At 46.3% G+C, this 27,686-nt stretch overlaps 1 protein-coding gene across 1 annotated transcript; it reads left to right on the top strand.

Annotated features, from left to right (window-relative positions):
- The first annotated feature begins 943 nt into the window (after window positions 1–943).
- On the top strand, window positions 944–27,606 carry LOC135827134 (uncharacterized). The gene is made up of 9 exons (XM_065339659.1): window positions 944–1,351; window positions 7,428–7,501; window positions 8,901–8,927; window positions 10,990–11,004; window positions 13,255–13,566; window positions 16,470–16,763; window positions 21,127–21,405; window positions 26,706–27,008; window positions 27,362–27,606. The coding sequence occupies exons 2-9, from the start codon at window positions 7,441–7,443 to the stop codon at window positions 27,604–27,606; spliced, it is 1,536 nt and encodes a 511-aa protein (XP_065195731.1). The 5' UTR covers window positions 944–1,351; window positions 7,428–7,440.
- The last annotated feature ends 80 nt before the right edge of the window (window positions 27,607–27,686 follow it).

The following is a 27,686-nucleotide window of genomic DNA, read 5'->3' as shown; positions in this document are numbered from 1 at the left end:
GACTATTAGGTGAGATGTATTGCAGTGTATTCGGTACTAGGACAAAATAAAATTAAAAAAAAAGAAGTCTAGAGTGGATTGGCTGGAAAGTCTCGTTGGTGTATTGACTATGTTACGGAGGCCTAGATCATGACAATATGTTTCCAGATGGTGGTGATGTGGATGGTGACTGTCTTGTACATTGACGTTGAAATCACCAACGACAATAAGAGTAGACTTTAGTGGTGAAGACTGAAGTGTGTCATCTGTCATTTCGGTGAGCTTCTGCCAGAAAGTGACTGTCTGTGCAGGAGCGCGATATGCACAGATGACTGTCAGTGGATGTTGTGGTAGGGAAATGTGGACAGACAGCGCTTCAGTGTCATGGGTAAGACTAATCATTCTGCTCTTGAATTCGTCACGAACATAAAATGCATACTCCTCCGCCTTTCTTGCATGATCGGTCTAAGCGATGGAGGTCATATCTTATGGATTACGCTTGCCGCAGAGGGGCTGAGGGCTAGACCCACAGCTACAGGACACTTCAGATCCTGCCTCACTAGACCTTGTCTTTTAAAAGATTGCATTCAGTTTTGGCGGGGACAATGCCGCCGACACACGACCAGCAAAATCCTTAACTGTCTTTGACGCCATCACAAATGTAATCGATCAAGCAATCTTCGGAAAGCGTTTTTGGAGAAGGTCGCTTCGTGAAAAGCATTCGTTTCACACCAAAGGCCGTGCCAGGCACATGGAAACATGTCATTGTTGGCAGATTCTTCAATTTCTTGTTTACGTTCCACAAAGACATAACAGGCTTACTTGTCCGGAATGTCAAGGCTGCACGTGATTTGCGGCCCATATTTAGGGCCACATCGCCGAGACTATATCCGGAACTGGACTCCTTTAGCTGCACCCGGCTTTCTCAACACACAAAATATATTGGGCCCGCAAGTCTGCCAATCGTGCCCCGTCAGAAATGCGAAATCCTTATTAGCTCTGTGCACTAGCTCGTAGTACAGCTAGCAGAGCTGGTTTTGTAATTCCAGAATGCAGGCCTGCCATGCTCGGCCAGACTGTCGACGCCGGTCGCCAAATCGGAACTTTCCTGTCCGCGAAATCCGCCAGTGGTGCCGCCAGAGCTAGAGGCGCCTACTATACCACACCGCCAGCCTCCTCTTTGTCGACGATAAAACCTCCTGCTTGGACCACAACACTAGTAGGCGGCAAGCATTCATTTTCCAACCTCTGTCGTGTTGCATTGATCAAGTTATCGTTACTGTCCCAGAATACGTAAATCGGAGGAGAGCTGTCGCAGAATACGTATATTGGAGGAGAGGAAGAAGAAGGTCTTGCCGAGCCATATCTTCAGGTGAGTGATACATAAGGATGTCCGTTGCTAGACCTATCTCCTGTGTTAGACTCCTGTAAGTGCACTCGTAAGATCTTAAACATTTATTTAAAGTTGCGAATATGTTCCTCGAGTAGTGCTTATGTTTTACTCTTTAAAAATGTGGGCGCTGGGGATGGGGGCGCCGATAAGTTTAGCGCAGTATGACTCTTTGAGGTGTTGTTTTTTGGAATGGCGTCGATACAGACAAGTATCAGCTCTTGTTACTCTATTTAAACTTATACATATGGGCCAGTGCATGCAATACCGTGTCTAAGGGCAAATTTTTGGAAATTTTTTTCTTTCTTGAAAATCAATCACAGGGGTCTAGAGAACACCTCTGTGGAACATAAGGTTGGATTTCACATTTGAAAGTACATAGAGACCATGATTTCTATGGCATTGTCCAAAATAGAATATGCCTTGTATAATGCATTATCTACAGTGTCGTTGAAAGCAGCAACAGTTTTGCGTGTCAGCCTTTAGTATTGGTCAAGACATTCAATGAAGGCTGCCTTGTTCTCCAGTCAAAACTGGGCAACATTGTCCAGCAAGTTCTTGCGGCGTTGAGCTAACAAGAACTCGCGTTCTTTTTGTGCAAATACAACATGGTCACGGAGTGGTTCCATTGCAGAATTCTTTTCATCCTATGCACGAGGAGAACGAATATCGTCCCGGAGCAGCTCACACTTGTTGCACACATCCATCCGTCGCGTCATGAACTCCATGGACTTGCACTTCTTGGTCTACAGATACAAAAATATACGGTAACCCAGGGTTTGCGCTTCACAAGACTGCTCGACATGTTCCGAAAGGGCAAACTTGTAGGCGACAGATATAGGTAAGTTTATGGGAGATTCCTCACCTCTCCCTCTTGGTGCAGCCGACAGCGGGAGACTGAACACTAAGCTGTAGTTCAGAATAAACTGCTGCGCTCTGTCTCCCACTTCTGCACTAAATTTACTCCAAGGCACATTGCCAGATTTCCATGTGCACCAGGGTGACAGCTATTGTTCTCCTTGTCCACTTGCACACAGTCATGTTCTGCCAACCACAATCATCATGATCATGGAGCTGCATAAACGCGGTTCCACACACGATGTATCCCATCACAGTTTATCCAAACGTGATGCGCGTCCGTTCTGTTGCGGAAGCTGTCGACTGATGCGCGACAGTCGATAGGATCGTCATGAGTGCAGCGCAGCCAGCACACCAATATAAAAAATACCGAGGTCCTTCGATTTCATCGCCGAGATTTAGTCGTCGTAATGGAGGATTGCGCTCGGCGTGAAGCTGCTGATATGGTAGTTCCAAACGCAGCCACAGCCTTCGAGGATCAGTGAGTCCACAGCGGCAATGCTCTGAAGCGCGTCCTGCTCATCGTCGCTTGCAGAGTCCACAGAATCTCCGCCTAAATTCATCCGCTCTCGACTCGCCTTCAACCTCAACGCAGGAGTCTTTCACTCGCGGACGCTTAGCTGGGGCTTCGTCAGAGTTACTGTGAGCATGCAGTACAACAGCTAGTTGCCGATTGCTCCGACTCACGACTCGCCAAATAAATTGTCGTCTTCCTTTTCGATAGTAAACGTTGCCGATCTGTACGGACGCACCGACGATAATCACGCGAGCGGTGAAGCTCAACTGACGTGCTGCTCGGCGTCTGCCGCGAATGTGTCTACTCAGAGGCCCTTCCTCAAGTGCTACTTCCAACTCCTCCTGCGCCGCCACGTCCATGATGATTGCTGCAAGTCGATCGCTTGTCGCTTCTCTTGTCGTCTTGAGATCGATTAGGAATGACAAGATCCGCGATCGAGCCACAAAAAATATAACTCTTCTTTCCGAGCGATTTTCTCAAAATTCTGAAAGAAATCGGTTTCCCCCGAAGACACGTTTTCGCATGCACTGGCCCATATATCTCCAGAACACCTCCAACATTTTCACCTTTCACTGTCTTCAAGTCCAAGAAGACCAAACAAACTTAACATCAATTATTACGGTGTGCGTTTTTCTTCCCTCTTTTCCAACAAAGCTGCAATGCTATGGAATTGCCTTCCGCCTTCTCTTACCTCTATAACCAGCCTCCCCGAATTCAAGCATTCTCTCTATCAGCATTTTCGCCGATATATCCATTACACTGACGGTATCCCAACTCCTTAATTACCAGATTTTGTATGCCTCGATCTATTTCCTTAGCCTATCCTCGATTAACTGCTCCCTCTACATAAAGTTGCCATTTCATTCTTCTTGCAGGAGATCCCCTCGACAGGCCCAAAGCCTTTGGGAAACCCTTCAATATAATAAATACAAAAAATACATGAAATTTCTGCCATTTTTCAGTAAGAAAGCTTCCTGTCGAAGTGCGTCTTCCCTCGATTTTGAATCTTATCTATGCAGTCGACTATGCAGTCGACAATTTTGTGCATTTTGCAGTTGCAGAAGTATAGCACAGATTTGTTTGTATTCTGCATCGTGGTTCAAAAATGGAATATGTAGTCCGTGAATAAATCTGGAAACACACACACATAATTGAAGAAGGGCTGAGGCTTCCTCCAGAATGCGATACATTGCCCAATAGTATAAACTAGGGGTTACCGCAGTGATCACGGACTGAAAAATATAAAAAACTATCTCTGTGAAATTCGGGTGGGATTTTGTGAATTTGATCGTAACGTAGATAAACGCAATACATAATATGTCAACTAACAAACAAACCAGTGAATAAGAAAAGAAAAGAAAAAGGACCAAGGAGCAACAAGTTATGCTATAATGTCCACTAACACCACCAGTTCCTAAAAAATCAGCTCATGCGACGAACAAAAAAACATACATGAGAGGTTGTCTGGAAATATCGACCTTCGGGGATCCCCGTGTTTTGCGAGAAGATCAAGAACGAAATCAAGATAAGAAAAATATTGGAAGGAGATCGCAGTCACTTGCCCTCAGGTGTTGGGCTAGAAGTGAGTCAAGTCTTGATTGTGTTTGAACAAGATAACACCAACACATTGCAGTGTGGACCAATGATCGTCTTACAGGCAACGAAGGGGGACCAGCAACAGTGAAAGCGGCGAAGAGTAGTTCGTCAGGGTGCGCACAGCACGTTGTCGACCTTGGCACCCTAGGCTAACAAGAAGTAACCTATTGCCTTCCCTGACGGGACACGGGAGTGTAATAGCAGTTCAGACTTATAAAAAACATCTGTTTTCATGTTTTGAGGTGGAGGTGAGAATATACAGTTTGAAGTTGGCGGACAAAGTATCTACCACTAAACGAGCGAGGCACCACAGTGGGCTTGGTGACGGCTTGGAATAATCGCACTGTAGAAAGATTACAAATTGCGGATTCAACTTATCGGGCATGTTTGCTCTCAGTTTTGTTTCGTGCGCAATACGACTACGACTTTCCTGGACTCGCAGGGTCGCATGGGGGAAAATAAATGTAGGACTCGGTAGCCCAGCGATCCTCTATCATGTGATCATTGCTCTATATATGGTCAAATTGTTCAGAGACCACTATGCATGGTCACTCTATATGTGGTCAGTTGCAATTTGTCTTGTCTATATATGGTCACAAACATATGGCATGCAGCATACACATAATTATACACGTACATATGACAGTGGAAGTTCCGTATCGGAAAGGACTGGGAAGAAGTGGAGAGTTTAGGTATAAAACGGAACATATTCATTCCATAACGTTCCGGAGATGACCAAAAAGGATTCATTTCATGTGTAGCTTGTCCGTGAATCCATATTTAGCCACATTTCAAATGTGGATAAATATGGATTTTGGACGTAGCATTCATGTCCTAAAGGTGCCTCTACACCTATCGATAACAATAAGCTCGAAATCTGTATCGCACAAATATGGCGCTTTCTCTTCAAGGGGTCCTTCGAGCCGAATCTAGGGTGTGCTTGATTATTTATGATTATTCATCCTTTGGATGAGCACATGTTCAAGCACTCGGCTGGTCAAGGGTAGCAGACAGAAGACGGGTGCGATGCAGAGTATGGATGCTGGTTCGGTCACAGGAGCATCACACACAGTACCGTCACTACGGTATTGACTGTACCACGTTTTGCTCCAGATAACCCGTGAATCAATAAAATACGCCCGTCTCGAGTCTAAATTTCCAATATTTTCGGCTCAGCCACCACTCCCCCATGAGTAAATTGTACTTCTGATGGCTGACCATACCACACTAAAATACCTTCCGACGCCCTTGGGTCATCACACCTGCAAAGAGAAGAGAAGTTGCGAAGTCAAATAAATACAAACCACAACAGCTACAGGGGCGTCACACACGGTACGACCACTACGACCATGGTCGTACCACTTTCCGTTCAGGATGGTCCACCCAATTCACCCGAAAAAGCAATAAAAAAATTCAAGGATCTTCGGACTTGTACAAAACATCGCAACTGTTACTTTCATTGCAAGGAGCATACAGACTTGATGCCTAGCGCTAGCAGCTAGCTATTGCCCAAGACTCCAGGCGGCTATCCATTACGATAGGCGGTTGGAGTCACGGTTAGAGACAACCAGACGATGGATTCCTCACGGACGCATTCACTGCAAACTTGACGGAAACAGAGCTGAGCTGGCGGCGATCACTGGGTCCAGAACTAAAATTTTCCAAGATCTACCATGTTACAATGGCGATCAGCACGTCAAGAGACACTACATGTATGTCACTTGTCAGCTACAACATAATAATTATATTCTTTCCACAACGACACCTACCTAGTACCTCTGGCTCCTGACGATCTACTGCGAGCGGATTCGAAAATGCATTACACCCGCGAACGCAGCGCTTGTCAACGAAAAAGGGAAGCGCTTCATTCTCCGAAGCTGAAACGTGTTTGGACTGCTGCTCCACGGCGGCAGAATATTCTGCAGCTGTTCACCGACACGACCCGCTTCACCTATATTATAACGATTTACGATTGTTTCGTTCCCCGAGTTTTCTGGTAGCAGCAACAAGAATTTCGTCCGAGACGACAGGACGAAAGTCTCTCGCAAACTAAAGTCCTGTTGCCACGAAGACAGAGATTCCGCAAGCGCTTTCTTCTGCTTCCATTGTTGTAGCTCTCCGGTCCACTGGCAGATCTTTCAATCCCACCGAACAAAAACAAAGGATCTTCTTCTCTCTCTAAAAACAACTAAAAGAATTACTTCGCGACTGTCCAGGCCGGACGTGTACATAGTGTACGCGACGCTGCCGGCAGACTTTTGCAGGACACAACATACGTTTTTGCATAGCCGCTGGCGCTAGAACGCGCAGCACACTTGTACTTCGGATTTTGCGATTTTTTCGAGGGCAATGGCCCTGAATCATTGAATGGGTTCCATTTGCCTTGCTTGGCTACCTACGATGTACAGAAAATACCAAAAATCCATGAGAAGTATGTTTTTGGAGCTGGAGTGGGGTTGTCTAATAAGTGCTAGGGGAACCCTCCTTTGCGGCTGTAGAGTGCTAAAACGTGGCCTGTTAGCCGAAAAATCCTTATTTTTTCTCCGGGGGACACCCCCCGACCCCCGGTCGTACCACTCACAGCAAACCTGTGACGCCCCTGAGCTAGTACAAGTACGGGGAAGGAGAAGCTCTGGTAGCAATGGCAGCCTAGCATGGCGAAGGCCTAAGTTGCATGCACAGAAGGCAGCCTAGCATGGCGAAGGCCTAAGTTGCATGCACAGAAGACTGTCGCTGGGATTTGTCCACCCCCATTTATAGTTTCTGTTCAATATACCAGAACTCTATCATAGCCTTTGTCTCTTGTGTCTGCCTTTCTATTTCCTTCCCTGCTGCTTGCGTGACATGGCATGAGTTTATCTACTTCTGAAGTAGCTGTTCTGCTGCATAGAGTATAATTAGATATACTGTGTTGCTCAATAAAATCTGGTTGCATTAGTCCAGTTTGCGCCTTGCACCATTTCACAGCCCGCTGTTGGCAGGTCCAGGGCTACGCAATGCCCCACTGCATACTGGGTGACTTGATCAGTTTTCATTGAGCACCACTGTACATGTATTGTATTGTGTGTTGCTGTTTGTGATTTGCAGATTATCAAGCAAGATGGCCCGGCAACTTGGGTTGACGGTACCCATCATCCTGATGATCATGTCCTTTCGTTATGGTGAGTTCAGTTTGGCTGTGCTTTGCAAGCGTTGGTGGGTTCCTGGTACATTGAAATCACGGCAGAATGACGATTATCGGAACAACTATGTGAATAATCAATATTCCGAAAATAAACACACTTAGCTTAAGCAGGCTGACGTTTGAAGACAACATTCAGCAGGCTGTGCTGGCATGATGACCATAATCTTTTTTATTTATATTTTTTTATTGTTATTTTTACTAGAGCCACGTAAAACCGTCACGTGTGAGCCATGAATAAGGGGAGTGGTGGCGTGGTCTGGGATGCTCTGTCGACCTTGGGTCTCGGCTTCATCACAACCAGGCGCGCCAATAGCAGATCTAGCTATGAACATAAGCCACTACCACCCTAGACATAACTCTCAAAGTTTCGCCAGTTTTTTTTCATTTTCAACTCCAACTAGACTAGTTTTTAAAACAATCACGCTATTCTGCACTCAAAATCTGAATCCAATTCTCGGCAATCGGGTTGATCGGCAACATGATGATTTTCGCGCCAGAGGTGAAGGATCTTGCAGCAATGTGCTGTTGGTTTTCTGAGCTGCAGTGCGGTGAGAATTGAGTGTCAGTCTGCTCATTGCGTATGCTTTGTAAAAGAATAATAATTATAATTCGGATACTGAGCCAGTAATACATGTAAAAAAGAGAAGAAAACACATGAAAATGGGTATGTAGTTGCTGCATACGCCTCATCCCTCTGGCAATTTCAACTCTCCAGTGCTCAGGATACTACCTTTGAACGGCCTACAGGAAAGAGTGGCACGTGTGATCCTGCGGCAGTATGGCGTGTACTCTCCTCAAACGGAGCCGAAAGCCTCACTTTTCGTGCACCTCCAGTGGCCCAGCCTCGCATGGCGAGGACACATTCAGTGCCTTGTCGAGCTCCACCACCTCATCAATAGCCAGATGACGACCCTGGAGGACCTAGGCTACACGGTTTCAAACAGTGCTAGGCGCCCCCAACATCTACTCCCGCCTGCTAGAGCCAGCACACACACCCGTGCCACATTTCTCTTTGTCACCACTGCCACATGGAACTCCCTCCCGGCTGCCATTCGTACTGTATCCAGCCCCAAATGTTTTACCGCTCTTGTCCGCACACACTTTGCTATCACCCGTCATGAGCCCTCTGGTTTCATTCCACGTAGAGTAGCGATGTCATAGAGCACTGTGTTATATTTCTACCAACCCGCATCATTCTATTTCCTATTTTTACTTTCTCCTCAGCTTCTTCTTCATAAGCTGTTGACGGAGACTCTCTCGATGTAGGCTAAGGCCTGTGGAGAATCCATAAATACAAATACAAAATACAAATATAAACCTTATTATTCACTAAACGTGCATTGTGTGTGCATTGTGTGCTCTTCTGTGTTGTTCAGCATTTGCGGACAGTACAGTTACAAAACGTAAGTGAATATAGTCTTACATACACTCAAATGGTTCTGTTCACACCGCTTGTTCTTTTCCCATATTTGGCCTATTTAAGCGAACTGTTTCCTCGCACGTTGCATTTGAGTGAACTAATTTTCTGTAGCACAACCAGTGCATAGCCCTACTGGTGGAAAAATCGTATTTCAGGTTATTCCATACCTGATAGAATTTTAATTTTATTTTCATTATTGTATTGGTTTTGGTGAGACTCCCATGATAGGTATCCATTTACCTCTGGAGAATCCGTAAATAAACAAACTGAACTGAACTGAACTGATATCAAACTAGCAGTAATGGCCAATATCATGATTCAATGGCCTGGAGACCAAGGAAAGTTTCGGGTCTTTTGAGTTCTCTACTGTAAGCAATGAGCACTCCTTTATTTGGCAATGCTGTTCAATGAAATCCGAGCGTGTGGATCCAGTTCGTGCTCTGCGCCATTTCACACCCCTGTGTTTGTAGATCTAGGTATGTGTAGCGGCCAGTGTGGCATTGACTTGCGTTATTGGATTTCATTGAACAGCACAATATGTTTGTCAAATGGAAGGTACAGGCTTTTCACAATTTATTTTTTATTTTATTTTTTTATCACATTGCACATACCTACGGAAGAAGGGGAGACAAAACGAGGACGAAACAAAAAGATAACAATGGGTGTGTAGGCGCTACATGAGCTGCGCTGGTGAGATGCAGTGGACTCCCCCGACCAAGGGTCTCGGGATCGGCGTACACAGCAAGCACCATGGGAGAGGGGGGGGGGGGGGGGGGGCGAGAGGAACATAGCCAGCAATCGCATGTCATCACGTACATTCAAAATCAACATAATTTTTCGAATCGACCTTTTTTTCAGGATCACTTTTCAACGAGGACGAAGCAAAGTCGGCCGAACGAAGCCTGGAGGAAGAAAATCACCCTCTCCACTTCACCATCACGATACTGACCTAGATACGAGATGAAACAACTAAAAAATCCACAAGAAAACTGTACGACCATCATCGCGCTGACTTTGGTCTGACTTTGGTCTGAGAATTTCTATCACGATCAAAAATGTACGAGGAGCACTCAAAAATAAGCAACAGACGTACCTCTATCGCTCTCTACTCCTTTTTCAAGGCACAAAAGTCGACTCTCCACTTTCAAACCAGGAACCAGACATACCAGTGGTCCTTTTCAGCTGCTCCACGAGCGCAGGAAATGTTCACCAAGGGGCGCAGAGCAGCATCCATTCCAGAAAAAGAGCTAAAATACGAGTGAGACTGCATGCCTGAGTACATGAGTACATGTATGAGTACATGCAGAAAATAGTCAATTTCAGCGTTTCTGCTCCAAACAGCAACTAGCTTCGACTAGAAACAAAGATTACACCAAAGGATCAAACAACAACCATTTTCTGCAGTTTTTTTGCAGATGGCTTCCTTGTGCTGGGCCCAGCACGCCAAAAATCACACCTCGGAGGAGTACAAAAATTACAACTCTCAGATGTCCTCGATTGCTGGCCATGTAGCGGAGAGAGAGAGAGAGAGAGAGAGCGAGAGAGAGAGAGAGAGAGAGAGAGAGAGAGAGTGAGAGAGAGAGAGAGTAGAGAGAGAGAAAGTGAGAGAGAGAGACAGACAGAGAGAGACAGAGAGAGGGAGAGAGAGTGCACAAGAAAGAAGAGAGCGAGAGAGAGAAAGAGAAAGATGTTCGCTGATTTCTCAGCGGCAGCCATGATCCAGTCATGTGTCAAGCTAGGCATAAAGCATGAACTCAAACACGACTAGCTAACTTTGTCTAATTAGTCAATGTCTGTGACAACCAAAAATCAAGTGGCATGGCCTAGTTTCCAGTATCCCTCCAATGTGGAATGTTCTACAGGCATAACTGACAGAGTGGATGAAAGAGGTCCACCAAGGGATTGAAAAAGGGATTGGAAAGGCCAATGTTTGAGTGATATCGGAATTTGGCTGTGACTATCCAATCATAATAGTTATGTATGGTTGTTATAGACAAGGTTCGATTCACTAAATTCTGTTTTTTTGTGGTCTTGTTTTGGTGCAGAGTCGCTTTTTGCATGTAAGTTACTGTATGTTTGTTCCCATCTTGTTTTTGATTCTTTCCTGGCCAATGTAATTAGGCTGTGAGAGGCTGTGCGCATGTGTGCATATAATGCTGGATCAGTACTATTGGGTCCGGCTTGCCAAGGAGAAAAACAAGCTTCCCCACAAGTAAATAACATACACATTGCGAAATCCACTCACATACCGACTCACCCGTTAACCTATCCTGAATACCGACCCGGAGCCAGCTCATGGAAGGCGGTACCACCCCAGACCTGCCACACTGCCGATCATTACCCTGAGCCGGAACACAAACAATATTACTTTATCATTTTGGTCATCTTTTGTATTTTCATGACATGATTGTATCGGTTTATTAATATTGCCCCGTGCAAGAGGCTGCGCAAGTCTGAAAAAAAATCATTACCCCATGCCCAATTTCAGTATCTTGGGAGGATGAGTCTTTAACTCTATATGCTACATCGGATCAGGTTACTTTGTTAGGTACATATATATAGACAGCACCATAGTCCTCACTGGACAGCAAGAACACTGAAGGAGGGAGATGGGGGGGGGGGGGCTCTAGCAAAGGGGTGTACGAGGATAGCTATAAGCCCGACGTGCCTGTGGCACCGGCCCTGAAATACGTTCAACTGCAGACAGCTACCTTTTAATTGCTCTAAGGCCACACCAAGTTCATTCTATGTTTCGCGTCGGACATTTTCTGGAAAACGCACGCGGGCGAGCGGAAAAACAAAAACAGAGGAAAACAAAACTCCATTCTATGTGTACTGAGCCATGTTGCACACAGAATAGCACTACTAAACTGTCACTAATATCCAAAATGACAACAAGTCGCCACAGGACAGCTGGCAGACTGGGCTGGAGCGATACAATAACAAATTTCATGGATGGCTCCTACTGCACTTTGACATGAGACGAGTGGAATTCCGCTCCATCTATTATCAAGGTTTCGAAAAGGTACGCGCGCCGTAACGAGAAACATAGAAAATAACTTGGTGTGGCCTAATACTGTAATAAAATGATAGTTGATCTTGCTCTCGTTTGCTCTTGCCTGTATGTCACCTGAAGAAATGGCAGGGGGTAAGGGGTGGCCTAAGGCCCTCTAGAGTGGTGTGAGTTGCCAGTATGATGCAAGCCAGATATTGATTGATCTTAGAAGGATAGATTTACCATCACTGCGGATAAGAGTCATACTGTAGCTCAGTTGGTCAGAGCATTGCTCACAAATAGCAAGGTCCCTGGTTCGAGTTCCGGGTGGTGTGAACAATAATTTTTCTTCCTTTCGTAACTGGCTGGAAAGTGTTGAGTTTCGGAGAGCAGAAAAAACTAAAGAGCAGTACGAGGCCAGTAGCCTCCAATTTCCTAAGAAAATAAAACCTGGTGTAAGCGACCTCTCTTAACGACCCTCTTTCCGTACACACACACTGTGGGACCTGGTTTTAAAGACCACCTGGCTTTAATGACCGCTTTTGCTTGCACCGTGGGGTGGCCGCTTAATTACACCAGGTCCGTTTTTCTCCGAAAAAAATTCTTCCCAAATTCTTCCAAATTTGAAAGAGCATCGAAAGGTTTGGCGAATTGTTAAACTACTATGTTGTTTGGACAAGGAGGACAAATTCCATCTGCCAGCGGAGAGGGCTCAACACCATCATGTGGAGCACTATTACACACAAAAGGCAGTCGCCTGATGATTGCATTGAGCAAGCAACCCTGAGTTGTGACAAATATGTAAACCTCCATTATGCCTTTTGTGTGTTGTCTGCACATGTACCTAGAGGTCGGGGTCGAAAATGAATTTTACTCACTTTACATTTTAGAAAAGAAAAAAGGATCAAGGAACTAAAAAGTAAACGTGGGGAGGCTTCCTGCAGTTTCATAAACAGCCCACACGCTCTGTTCCATAACCACTGCAAAGAAATGATTCAACTCATTTCACAATAATTATTACAACCTTTCGGCAAATTGCCTTCATCAGGTTCACAAGGAACTAAAAGTTACACTCTAATTCCCACTGACACCACCAGTCACTTGACTGGCAGCCAGTTAGTTGTAGAACGTCAGTACCGTCGGGCAGTGTCGTGCAATGTTATTGCATGAGCTGATTGTCAAGGAACTGGTGCTGTTAGTGGCCATTATAGCGTAACGTGTAGTTCCTTGGTCCTTTTTCTTTACTATAAATTAATCATTGGCTTTCCATTCGAGTATATACTCACTTTACTAATCTTCTTTTCTGTTGGTACAGTCGATACATATTGTCAGTCGCCAACTTCTAATAGGTGGAACAAGGTGATGGTATTCAACCAACCTCGAGAGATGTTGCTTGGCCAGGCCATCATGCATTGTGCTAGAATCAACAAACGACTGACGGATTCCTATGATTGCAGGGATACTTGGCGGAATACCTACAACGCCAGGGTTTACTGGATGAGACCGAAATCAACTTCGAAGTTCTTTGATAGCAACAATATCGATTGGTATAAAATGCTGACTCCTAAACGAGCAGTTGTGTGCGAAGGCGATCTTGAAACGCCCGAGCCAGAGACTCTGAAATCAGGTTTGTTTCCTTGCCCATTGTCAGTTTCGATCAAATTTTCAGTTAAACAAACCCATGATAGAACATAGTATTCGCTAATTTGGCACACGTGGTCCGCGTCATCAATATTGTCGCTTTTTATTCGACAATTTGAACTTAGGCTTTGGACAACAAAACGTGCACTTGAGGTGATACAACTTTGTACGATTGAAGTAAGGTATAGAATGACAGCTAGCCATGAGGAATGTATTGTCCAGGGAAGAGTTCATAATGTTTTTGGTCCTGCTCGGCGCTACTCTCGGCGCTGGTGACACATAGTTTTGCCCGGGATTGAGTCTCTCGCTTTCGCAAGCTCATCTCTCTTCCTCTTCGCTGCCTAGCTATTTTCTAACGGGAAATGGATCGTAATGGTCGCCTTATCTATAAGACTTTCCGTAGGCAGCACGACTACCTGTGTGGTTCAAATCAGTCGCAAGAATTTAGTTTGAGCAATGATACGTGAAGTGCTTGTAGATCTCCACGATGCGCTGGATACTCGGAGCGTTGAGCTGTAGATGAGGGAGCTGTGATCTCAGCTTGGCGAGCGATCCCCGACGTAAACGATCTCGGCCTTTTTGCAAAATGGAACTGATTCAGAGTAGCCAAATATTTTCTTGTGGGTCGCGCTGTTTCTGCCTGTGGGCTGTGACAAGAAGTTCTATTTTTGATGCGGTGTGGTATCAATCAGAATCACCCACCCGTCGCTCTCGAAATCCACTCCAAATCTAGCTTGGACCTTCAATCACTTTTAAGCTAGCTTACTAACCTTAAGTAGGATGAATTGGTCTGCCAAGTGAGCATTGTCGATATAAAAACCAAGCTAAAAGATAAGCGACAATATTGGTGACGCGGACCAAGTAGTCAACCTTCGAACAGGTAGCTGTTTGCATTTTATTAGATCTCGTCAGCAGAACTCAGAACTACTGGATTAACCGATTGCAATATTGTCTAATGAATGATAAGGCACAAGCTCATAGCATCAACGTCAGAGAGCTCTGACTGCGATCAACACAGCGAACGGTTCGCATCTGGGGACAGGGATTGATGTTGGATAGAGTAGTGTGACATTAGCTGAAAACAGAAACGAACTACTACGACTAAGAATAAAGTGTCTGGGTGCGTGTGCGTGTAGCTGTATATGTGTACATGTGTATGTGTTTGTGTGTGTGTGTGTGTGTTTGTGTGTGTGTGTGTGGGGGGGGGGGGGGGGATTAATGTACATGTATATCACGAAGAGTAGGGCTTCCTGAAATAAGACGACACCATCTGTAGGGTTCCCTATTAAAATAATAAATACTACTACTTCGAGAAGTACTACTATATTACTAGAGTGCAGGTGCAGTGGCGGAAGCGCATATTGAATAAGTGGATATTTTGCATGGTGCTCATTTTCCGTGTTAGTTGTACAATTGTCTTTGTACAATTGTTTTTGTTTTTTCTCATTGTTACCCGAATGAATAATTGTTGTGTTTGGTGTAAAAAAAAACCCTAGAGTGTAGGTGCTCGGCGAGATCTTTGTGGTACTCCGCTGCTAATGAGATGCGCAGATGAAACACCCTGTTCAATCTTCCCCTCTTTATCTTCATGTTTTTAAAGATAAGTTTTAACCCTTTGTGGGTCTTACTCAATGTATGTGAGGGGTGGTCAATCAAACACGCGTACAAACAACCAGCCATAACTCAAGTTCTGTGAGTTGTAGGTATGGGTAAACTATATATTTTCAAAATCTGTATGCCTGGACGAGTCCAGAAAACACAAATATGACCATGTCCAGGCAAGGGTATGACCCGTGGTAGCCTTTCAAGTTGAGAGAAAATACAATTGCGAACAAAAAACACAAAAATCACAGCGCGAAGTGCATACCAAGGTCGTGATGGAGCTGAAGTCCTATGATAAACAATCAGGTAAGCGCTACGTCTTGGTGAAGAATATATTATGCTCCTAATTCCGTCCTTGAACTCCAATACCTCGCCATCGGCGATGCACCAGAAGCAACAGTTCCACAATATCACAATTTTAGTTCGTTCACCTCAGCGCCGCTCGCGTCAGATTCACTCTCGCTCAGATGAGTACTCAGGCGCGATTTCACGCATGCCGTGATTCTCACGGCCAGGCGGATCAGCTGATCGCACCTGACAAGTCCTTGTAAGAGTTGCTGTTGCTGTGCTTCCTCGCTGGTTGGTAAATTTGATTTCTTCATTCGGGGACGATTTATTTGAGCTAAGAGGACTCAACGGAGCTCTCTTTCTCACGACATTACACTGGAAATCCTCCAGGGACACCCAGCCTAGACTGGTGCCGTCAGTGTCCTCAGAAAGCTTTTCTGACACGGCCTCAAGAGATGCACTCCCATTCGCGAAATGCGCGCATGGCGGATGGTCGTCTTTTCCAATTTCACCAGACTTCAGTCGATCGTTACTGCAAAAATTTGTATGGTAAGTATGGTTGTTTGTTACACCGTTGGAAAGCCTTGGACCTCAGCTATGCGTGGAGCACCATTTTAGTTGTCTCCTAGCAACAAAACTCACAGAAAATGCGATTTTACTGTAAGGGTCACATACGACCCTTTCGCTTATGTGAGACCCATAAAGGGTTAATCCACCATTTCACCGAAGGGTTATCCATCAATCTGGTTAGCTGGGTAAAAACTTAAAAGTGTAGGATCGTGGATTGGCGTGAAGTCGACAGTATGACGACTTGAGTCTTGGAGCGAATGATTCCAGCACCCCCCCCCCCCCTCCCTCCCCCCCCCCCCCCCTCGTCCGCAACCATCGGATTCTGCAAACACGGGAAACCAGAACTCCTGCATCTCCATAATCCCCACCTCTGGAACGCAGGGAATCCTGATTCCGAGCTCTTACTGCTGGCTTTTGCTGTGGTTGCAGAGGATTTCCAATGTCCATCAAGCAATACAAGACTTCGGTACTTTGACATCAAGTTGCCCTATTGGGAAGCCGTAGCCGTGTGTGCCAAGGTGAACGGAGATATACCTCTGAAGACGTCGTGCCCAATCAGGTTTATGGAAGACATTGGCCACAGAGTGGGTACGAAGCCCATAACATGGTTGCAACATGGCGGCGAATCCCTTGAGGTTGGAATTGGATCCAATGGTGCCAAACACAACATAGCTACTTTAACCCAGACGACCGAACTCAAGGTTGTGTGTGAATTGCCTAAACGTGAGTATTGGTATTATTATACGCATTTCCGCGGCAGGGTCAACCAAGCAATTATGCTTGATCCACACGTTCGCTTATAATGCTGTAGAAATCGCATAAAAAAAGCTGCATTGAAAACGCCGCTAAGGGCCATAAAGTGAAGATACGGATACCAGCTGGAAGAGTGATCTCATTCAAATCCAGTGTCAACTCTTAAGTGACAAAACAATTGGATTTACTTTTTTTTCATTGCAGCTCTTCAATTGCTTTTTTTTCAATTGCGAATAGTTCCGATGGACCTGACTGTTCTTCGGGTCCATCGGAACTATTCTTCTTAAAGTATGTACACTCGATCTGCGGACAACACTGCTCTGTCCTTCGTGGGCTCATCAGCGCAACGCGGAGAAAATGAGACCAAACCTCATGATAACAAAAGTACATAACCAAGAGTGTGCAACTCGACGATCCCCCAGCCCACGGGGAAGTTTTTTTATGACATCAGTCTTTGGCGGCTGTTTGGCTCACTGATGCCATCATACGTAGCCAGAGATCAAAGTACACATAATTTGTACATTACAGCTACGCTAGTCGAAGCAGAACAACGGACGATAGATCGTAAGGATTATCGAAAGACTTTATATGTTATATGTTGGACTCAGTAGAGCGTCCAGCCCCTATATGATGTCCAACCCCTATATAGAGTCCATTGGTGCAAAATCCACTGTACAGAGTCCAAACTTGGAATCAACTGTGAGCTCAAAGTTTAGATGGACATCACTCCCTGTATAGAGTCCAGCCAATCGGCTTCACCCCTATATAGAGTCCATTGGTCCAAAATCAACTGTACGGAGTCCAAACTTTGAAATCAACTATAAAGAGTCTTTATGTGGACAACACTCCCTGTATAAAGTCCAGCCAATTAGGCATCCCCTATCGAGTTCGAAATTAGACATAGGATCTGCTGTAAGCAGTGAATATTAACCAGAAAACGGTCTCTCCCTTTAATCCTTTACATCATTCACTTCTCAAGATAAAAAATAAGTATTGAGGCGCCACCGCAGCCACTTCATTACATGAAAAACCCTACAAACACCATCCTCAAATCAAGTGGTCTCTTCGCAGACGCTGCAAATTACAATATCTCAATCATGTAGTGTTGCCGAATTATTGTGCACGCACACCCACATGCACACACCCACACAACGACAAGAAAATACCTAGAAAAAAACTAAGAATCGAAAGAGAATAATGGAGACCCCAGGATTAATTATTTGTTTTCAAATTATTGTGCGCACGTGCACACACACACACACACACACACACACACACACACACAAACTTATACAACGCCAAGAAAACACCAAGAAAAGAGTAGAGACACAATACACACGCAACTCCAACAGCCATGCAAACGTCCACCCATTTACACGTAAAGTCAAGAGGGATAACAAATAACTATACGAAACGAATGCATACGGGGACGGGTACACGCACGTTTACATACACGTAGTAGTGTAAGAGAGTAACATAGTGCAGTGGTCAGCATAATATTAGCACATGCTGAGAGTGCAATAGCAAGCTTCACCATTGCTCATGGCCATGCAAATGTTCAGCAGCACTCAGTTCCGCAAGCTTCAGCACACCTGCAACAAATAGATAGCACAAGGATACGCTTATTACCGTAATGATGCATGGGAGCACACAACTACCAAGTTCTCAACGAATGTGATGCTCAATGAAAATCCATCCACTCAAAGACCTGTGAACAGGTGACGGTGGGGACAATAATCTATTAGTAATACGAGGAATAAGATCGTTTGTGCACACTCAAGACGCACAGGCACACCAACATACATGTAGTGTACACAGTGTTTCACTTCACTGCAACTAAATTGAAATGAAATGATTTGAACAATCTGTACAGCGTTGCCGTCAGTCAGTCTTCCCCAAGATGGAAATGCAATGATTTGTTGTCACGAGGCAGTTTCACTGACACAATGTCATGTTCGTGACATCAAAACGGTTACTTCAGGGAATACGAGTATTAGCTTGAGAAGCTTTTTCTTGTCATTGGCATACAAGCAATCCTCCTCCTACTACTAGTACACTGCCACTGCGTTTGTGGATCCCATTGTATTTGACATCATCCTAGAGGTAGAGTGTCGTGGAGTTCACATAATTATCACAGGGATAAAAATACATTTCTCATGAAATAAAAATTAATAATAATTGATGATAGCTAGACGATCGTATACGATTAATGCAAAGTCCTTGCACAGTTGCAGTCCTTGATCTTGAGGACTATTACGAAGTGGTTGATTACATTTAGGGCATTCATTCAAGCAACATCAAACAAACGCGATACGCTCCTTGAAAATGGAACAAAATTCAAGCATAACGACAGAACAGCAGACCAATCGAAACCAGTAAAAGCTTCCTTACCTCAGTCATCGTCCTGCCATGTAGTTGGACAGCCTTTTGACACGGTGGTACAGGCAGCTCTTGTCCAGTCAAACAGGGGTATCCTTGTGGCGACGAACGAAAGAGAGTGTCAGTGTATCTGACTCGTCAGATTGGAACTGTGCTGAACTGTTCTCTTTCTCCGCTTTCTGCTTTCATCCCTTGCTCTGATGAAACCGTTCAAACGTCTTACTGGCAGCAATGGCCAGCCAAACAGGGGATCCTTGTGGCGTCGAACGAAAGAGAGTGTACCTGACTCGTCAGATTTGAACTGTGCTGAACTTTTCTCGTTCTGCAATTTCTGCTTTCATCCCGCGCACTGATGAAACGTCTTCAGAGAATCACAAGACGCTTTCCAGATTTGATTTTGAACGTCTCCTTATCCTCCTTGGTTACCTCGAGATAGATTGCTGTCAGCAACTGCACAGCAGAACTGGCAGCCATGGCTGAAGTGAAGAAAGGAATGCGCTGCCACGAGGCAAGCAAAACTGAAAATGTGTTTGTTCTCTTTCGGGCACAACACACAGGACGGTGTGACTGGATAAACTGGACTTCTGGACTGTGAATAGGGGACTCGTAGAAAAAGTGTACTCCTTATAGGGGATTGCGCGGCAGGATGAAGCTGATAAAAACTGAGTGGACTCCTGGACTCTGTATAGTGAATTTTGGACCAATGGACTCTATATAGGGTGCTGGACATCATATACTTGGTCCGCGTCAGCGATATTGTCGCTTATCATTCAGCTTTGTTTATATGTCGCCAATGCTTACTTGGCAGCCCATTTCATCCCAATTTTGGTTAGCAAGTTAGTTTGCTGGTACATGAAAGGTCTAGCTAGAGTTCGAGTGGATGTCGAGAGCGACAGGTGGGTGATTCTGATTGATACAGCGCCGCATCAAAATAGATTATCTGGTTACGCTGTGCAGGCAAGAGCAGCGCAAGCCACAAGAAAGTAATCGGCTACTCGGAATCAGCTCCATTTTGCTGAACGGCCGAGATCGCTCACCTCAGGGATCGCTCATCAAGCTGAGATCGCAGCTCCCTTACCTCCAGCTCCTCGCTCGGAGTATCCAGCGCGTCGTGGAGATTTGCAAGTACATGTACTGTACGCGTCGTCGTCGTTCAAAATAAAATCTTGCAAAGAACGGCGTCTGATTTGAACCACACAGGCTGTCGTGCTGCCCAGGCAAAGTCCTACAGAGAAGGCGACCGTCACGATCGACTTCTCTTTAGAAAATAGCCAGGCAGCCGAGAGGAAGAGGGATGAGCTTGCAAAAGCAAGAGAGTCGATCCCGAGCAAAAATATTTGTCGCCAGCGCCGAGAGCAGCGACGAGGAGGACCGAGCAAAGTAGGAACCCTTCCTTGGACAATAAATTCCTCGCAGGTATTTGTCATTCTATACCTTACCGTCCATCGTACCAAGTTTTATCACTTCAGGTGCACGCGTTCATGTCCAAAGTCTAAGTTCAAATTGTCGAAAGATAAGCGACAATATTGCTGACGCGGACCAAGTAGTGCATGGACTCTATACTGAGTCCTACATATAGGCCTGTTGAGGGCATCAGTTTGGAAAGTAAAATGAGTTGGTATGCCATCAGTGTAGGCAGTTCATCGGCGATGCTGCTGGCACAGAGCTTGCTTGGCATCCCGGAAACATGTCGTGGATGTCACAGGCGTGGGGATCATATTCAAACTATGTTGGAGTAGAACACACAAGCAAATGGGCAGAACTTAGCATTCTGTGTAATGTATGAGATTTCACATTCGTTGGCAGTCGTTTGACGAGCCAGGAAATGTTGAATAAATACAAATGCAAACACAAGAGCATTAGCGATGGTCTACCTTTGAGCCGTGTCGGGCAGAGTGTAAGTCATTAATTTCCATTTTCATTCTTTTCCTTTGTACGTTTTCATTTTTAACAGAACTGCAATGCCACTCTGAACCGATGACAATCATCCAATACTTTCCCGTCAAAAAATCCATTTCTGGAGCGGTAGAGGTGTGTAGGTTGTTCAATGGAGAGATCCCAACAACGACCCAATGCGTGAGAGAGAACTTTCCAACCACTGGTGCATCCGTTGCTTGGTTGAGAGATTCTAAGGGAACTAGGGGACGCTATCATTTGGCAACTGACTCGCTTTTCTACGACACTACATATCGACCCGAACACAAACACAGCGTTGTGTGTAGAATTTCACCAGGTAAGGATCACCATGTCTTCTTCCGTCAAAAGCCAAAAAAACACAAAACACCCGCCATGTGCATGTGGGTTTGTACCTGTGAGTCCATGTGTTCGCTTGCGTGAGTAACTTTGTGTGTGTGTGTGTGTGTGTGTGTGTGTATGTGTATGTTCACCAATTCAATCGGAAGCCATTCATGAGTGAAGAGGAGGCTGAGCGTGTGGCTACTGTATGTGCTGAGTACTGTGCTAGTCTTGAATCTCGTTTAGCCACGAATGACCGCGCCTCGTCTGTGGACTGTAAGTGGAGTACCGTGAAGTCGGCTGTTGTTGACGCGGCGGAGCAGGTGGTTGGTCGGGACAAGCGGCGGATGCCATATTGGTTCCGTGACAATGCCCTTGTATTGGAGCCTCTACTGGAGTCTCGTAATACCCTGTATAGCCAATGGCTGAGAAGCGGCAGGGACTCTGATCACCGGGCGTTCAAAGAAGCGCGTGGCCGGGCTCGTACTGGTATCCGGAAGGCAAAAACAACTTGGTTGATGGACAAAGCGGCGGTGGTGCACCGTGGACATTTCAGTGGCAAAGCTGTCTGGTCTGCCATTCACGACATGCAACGCTGCTTTGGGGGCTTGCAACCCCTGTCTGTCCAATCCATCCGCAATGCCGATGGAGTTCTTTGCGAATCTGTTCAGGAGCAGCAGGGCACATGGCATGGGCATTTCTCGGGTGTCTTGAATGTCTGCAGTGTGTACGATCCGCATGTCTTCCAACTTATCCCTCAGCGTGAGGTCGAGGACTCCCTCTCACTGCCACCATCGGAGGATGAGCTGACCCAGGCAATTAGACACCTACTGAATGGCAAAGCTGGGTGTATGTCACAGATTGTGCCGGAGCTGCTGAAGGTTGGTGTGCCTGTCCTCCATCCACTCCTCCTGGACCTACTCCAATCTGTCTGGTTGGGGGGTGTGTGCCCCAGGACTGGCGCGATGCACTGCTGGTACCGATTCCAAAGAAGGGCGACCTCTCTCGCTGCGATAATTGGCGAGGGATCGCATTGCTGGAGGTTGTCAGCAAGTTGGCTGCTCGGATCATGCAAAACCGATTGCAAGGTATTGCCGAGGCGGAGCTGCCTGAATCCCAATGCGGGTTTCGGCGGCACCATGGTTGTGCGGACGCCATCTTCTCTGTCCGTCAACTTGGTGAGAAGTCGTACGAACATCGATCGAAGCTCTTCTGCGTATTTGTGGATCTCCGCAAAGCGTACGACTCTGTCCCTCGCGAAGCTCTTTGGCAGGCATTGCTGCGGCTGGGTGTGCCGCCCTCGACTGTGGCCATCATCAAATCATTCCATACAGACATGTCAGCTTGCGTTCGCGTTGCCGGTGGTTGCACGGATCCGATATCTGTCAAGAATGGGCTGCGCCAAGGGTGCGTGATGGCACCTGTACTGTTTAACTTGTACTTCGGCTTAGTTATTGAGCGTTGGCGATCCCTTCTCGTGGAGCGTGGAATAGAGTCTGGTGTGGACTTCAGCTTCACAATTGATGGCCAGCTGTTCCCTCGTGTCACTAGGCGTCGTCCCCACTCCGAGTCCGGCCATGCTGATGACTTCGAGTTTGCGGATGATGCTGTACTGCTCGCTACAACTCGCAACGCAGCCGATCAATCTCTGTCTGCCTTTTGTGAGGTCGCATCCAGCTTGGGTCTCACAGTGAGCATGACCAAGACCAAGATTCTCGTTGCAGGTTTCGGAGTTTGCCCTGCTGATTGCTCTGATTTGGTCATTGGCAGTGATAGGGTTGAAGCAGTCACCTCATTCCCCTATCTTGGTTCCACCATCACTCCAGACTCGCGGTCGCAAGCGGACATTCGGAGCCGTCTAGCAAAGGGTGCAGGGGCCTTTGGTAGTCTTCGGCGCATCCTACATGACCGGAGCCTGAACCTCCCTACTAGGCGCCACCTGTATGTCGTTTGCGAACTGTCAACGGTTCTGTATGGTTCAGAATGCTGGACGCCGTTGAAGGCAGATTTAGATAGAATGGACCGGTTTCACCATGCCAACATTCGCTCCATCCTTGGCGTATCGCGAGGCCGACAATGGGAACAGCGCATCTCTTCACAGGAACTGCGAGCACAGTGGGGTGATCCCACACCATTGTCACGCATGGTGCAGCAGAGACAGTTGGAGTGGCTTGGGCACCTGGCTCGTCTTGATGACACCAGAGTACCGAAGCAGTTGCTGTTTGCCTGTCTCCCTCAGTCTCGGCCATTCTGTGGACCTCGTCGTCGTTGGAAGGACACCATTCACACGGACCTATCCGTGGCTGGAGTGCGTAACTGGTTGGAGTTGGCAAGCGATTGTGGAGAGTGGCGTGGAGTGGTGACAGCAGCAGGTGAGGACAAGGAACCTGCCCCGAAGAGCATCGAGTGCCCAAGCTGCAACCGTCTGTTCCGCCGTAGTTCCGACATGGCCCGGCACAAGTGTTCAGCAATCTGTCAGCTCCCGGTATCGGAGCAGCCTGGATCAGTACAGTGTCCAACATGCAACCGATGGCTACGTAGCAGAGGAGGCTTTGCGGTGCATAAGTGTCGGCTAGGCGATGTCGACCAGCCGCCGGCCCCTGCCCCTGCTCCTCTTGTTGTTCCGGGTGTAACTTGCACCAACTGTCAGCGTTCATTTAAATCGGCTGCGGGTCTGAAGTGTCACCATTGTGGAACCTGTCCAAAGCGCCCTACTGTGGCTGAACACCAACAATTCAAGTTTCACTGCCAAGTTTGCCACAACCGACGGTTCCGGAGGCGGCAAGATCTGGAACAACACTTGGAGCATTGCCTTCCTCCCCCCTAACCTCTCTGACAGTACATACCATCTGGGAGCGGCGTGGCACAATCCTGGCAGCTGTCAATAATAGTAGTAGTAGTATGTGTATGTGTGTGTGTGTGTGTGTGTGTGTGTGCGTGCGTGCGTGCATGCGTGCGTGCGTGTGTGTGCGTGCGTGCGTGCGTGTGTGTGTATGTGTGTGTATGTGTGTATGTGTGTGTGTGTTTGTGTGTGTGTATGTGTGTGTGTGTTTGTGTGTATGTGTGTTTGTGTGTGTGCGTGCGTGCATGCGTGTGTGTGTGTGTGTGAATTTTATCTGTGGACAGATTGACACCCGCAAAAAATGGCAAAATTAAAGAACGAAGTAGCGGTGAGGCATCCTGCAGCTTCATAACTCGAAGAGAATTGGTGAGCACACATGCTCATTCCCTGGGCATTGCAAATTCACAACTCATTTCATTTCACAGAATCATTTTCAACGTTTCGGCAAATTGCCATCATCAGGATATTGTATCCTGATGATGGCAATTTGCCAAAACGTTGAAACGAAACGTTGAAAATGATTCTGTGAAATGAAATGAGTTGTGAATTTGCAGTGCCCAGGGAATGAGCATGTGTGCTCACCAATTCTCTTGAAATTAAAGAAGCCAAGAAAAAAACCCTGCGCGATTTGAATTGCGATGTCTACGACTTTTTTGGGATGGGATCTGCAGGGAAACTGACATCCTGGTTAGCGTGACAGTTACGTGTGCATGGCAGAGGAGTATAGGAACGCCGTGCTGAGACAGAACCGTGTTTTCGATGCAATGCGAGAGAAGTTTTGGTTGTTCCGGTGTGGTGCTGGGAATCCTGAAGCTGGGAATCCCTTGTTCTACCAGCACGATGGTGCAAGTCCCCAAACCACCAAGGCAAACCAGCAGCATTGGGTACGATATGGTGCCACACCTACTCATGGACAGACACACTACACACACATTTGTTCTCCTTGATATTCGTACTTTGTACTTCTTGAGGCAACGAACTGAAATAGTGAAAACCAAACACTCACTCATTGACAGACACACTACACACTCACTCATTGACAGACACACTACACACTCCGTCAGGCGAAATAGCACGTCATAGTACATTTGACATCAGCGGGAAGAAGATGACGACGTCCACTAATTTAGTATCTGTGCACACGAATCTGCTGTGTGTGTGACTCTGTGTGTCAGCTATGGCATCATCCTCTGTGGTTCCATGCCTAGCATGCACGTCTGAACCATCCTGCAAAGTTTGAATGACGTAGGTTGAGCGATCGCTCCGCGAAACATACTTTTTGACATTCTCTTCATAGTATATCTTCCACCATTGAAATTTCGAATTTCTTGCTGAGAGGGGTGGCTTGCAACCTCGATATGGCTTGTTCCAGGCATGCTTTGGAGCCATCCCCTGTTGAAGTAGTGGCGGGGATCTGCACTGCAACTGCTACAACAAAAATATGATTCGATCTGAGAAAGGGTGAGACCGCGAATCTCGGTTGAATATTGAGTATTTCAAGCCTTTTCACGACAAAGATGGAGTCCTTTTGGAGATGGACGTCACGGCAAAGGACATGGTGTCCGACTTCTGGCATCTGGTGAAGCCAGGGATCATTTGTCCAGTCAGGTCGGCAGCCTAACCGTCGGTAAGCTTGTGTTAAGATCCCGTTCTGCTCGATGTGGTAGATTACAAACAATTTGATATCGCACAAATTGATCTCAGCATCGTGCGTACGGTATTTTATATTCAGAAAATCCCAAAGTGTCTCTGTGTGGCCGTCCTATGCCACGAGAAACTCCAATCAGGCTCCTATGTCCTCTGCCTTCATGATTGAATGTCCACTTCGTTTGACCAACGAACACAAGAGTCGAGGACGGCTTTGCAATGAAAAATACAGCTATATACTGGAGCTGAAAAAAAGAAGAAGAAAAAACGTGCTCAGGATGAGACTCGAGAACACGCATACTCTCCCAGCAGGTGAAACGGAAATTTTTCTGAAAAATGCGTGTCGCCGAATGACCAGTAATTTCGCTTGACGCACTCATTGACAGACAAACTACACACTCACTCATTGACAGAAACACTACACACTCATTTATTGACAGACACACTACACACTCACCGAGTCATTGACAGACAGACACACTACACACTCACTCATTGACAGACATACTACACACTCACTCATTGACAGACACACTACACATTCACTCATTGACAGACACACTACACACTCACCGAGTCATTGACAGACACACTACACACTCACTCATTGACAGACACACAATACACTCACTCATTGACAGACATACTACACACTCACTCATTGACAGACACACTACACACTCACTCATGGACAGACACACTACACACTCACTCATGGACAGACACACTACAAACTCAGTCTTACCCATGACCACCTCCGTACAATACACTCAAGCTACATGTTATGTATGCTCTGATCCATTGTGCAGCGAGCAGCCACCTGTGCTTGAGGACAAGAACGAACATCTTTGTGTACGCCAATCTAGCTACGGTAACACAGGCCGAGGAGCAATGCCGAAGTCTAGGCGGACGTTTACCGGCTGGAAGTCAGGAAGCTGAATGCCTAGAACAAGCCGTTGACACGGTGGGCGCACACGCTAATGAAATCCGGCCGTGGCTGCTGAGACTTTTTGATAATCCCGTGAGAGAAGGCGACCGGTATACTCTGCACAGAGCTGTTGCACCGCCAAATGAGCACGCACGCAACACTGTGGCATGCGCCTTCAGTCTGAGTAAGATCAAGCACAGGCAGTCATGAGTAGTAAATTTATTTGATTTGCATTAACGGCACCGTTATTGGAGTTGAAGGGTGAAGTTTCACACAGGTGTAGAGTGATCGTGATGTTAATCCCCCCAAAATTCTCCTTTTTTCAGGCTATGAAAACTTCTGTTGTCTGACCAGTCGTGAGGAAGGCTCGTATGCTCGTTTCATACGGGGCAAAGAGTCAGCATGTTTGCAAGCTCTCTCCTATAAGTCCAATGGTCGTTCGTGTTTTTCGTTTTGTTTTCGTGTTTGCTTGCTTGCTTCCTATCACTGTGCCTGCTTCTTTCTCTTCTTTTTGCTCTCTGCCTTTTTTTGTGTCAGGGGAATACTTCTGCACCCAGGAAGTAAGCTTGGTCCATTATCCACAGGCTAACATGGATAGCGCCGAAAATATGGCGGCATTTTGTCAGAATCAAAAAGCTCGGGTTGCGACTGACGGTGATATGAAGTGTGTTGAAGATTTCAGATCTCTGATTCTCTCAGAGACGGGTCACTTTGAACAAAACTTTACTTACCAGTTGTGTGTAGTCCGTACTAGTAAGTACATCACACACCATTGTGTTTAGGCATTGCGTAATAGTTTCCTATGAGTTTTCAGGGGCGTCGGACACGGTACGGTCACTACGGTATTGACCGTACCACTTTT

The sequence above is a fragment of the Sycon ciliatum genome, chromosome 11 (genome assembly GCF_964019385.1).
Source record: "Sycon ciliatum chromosome 11, ocSycCili1.1, whole genome shotgun sequence".
NCBI lineage: Eukaryota > Metazoa > Porifera > Calcarea > Leucosolenida > Sycettidae > Sycon > Sycon ciliatum.
The sequence above is the reverse complement of the archived record's forward strand: the minus strand, read 5'-3'. Positions and strand labels throughout refer to the sequence as shown.

Bases quoted from the DNA above. Each gene is read 5' to 3' on its own strand.
- LOC135827134 (XM_065339659.1), top strand. From the start codon at position 7,441: ATGGCCCGGCAACTTGGGTTGACGGTACCCATCATCCTGATGATCATG. The intron at 13,567-16,469 runs GTTTGTTTCCTT...CTGTGGTTGCAG, and splicing joins GCCAGAGACTCTGAAATCAG to AGGATTTCCAATGTCCATCA. The intron at 16,764-21,126 runs GTGAGTATTGGT...CATTTTTAACAG, and splicing joins TGTGTGTGAATTGCCTAAAC to AACTGCAATGCCACTCTGAA.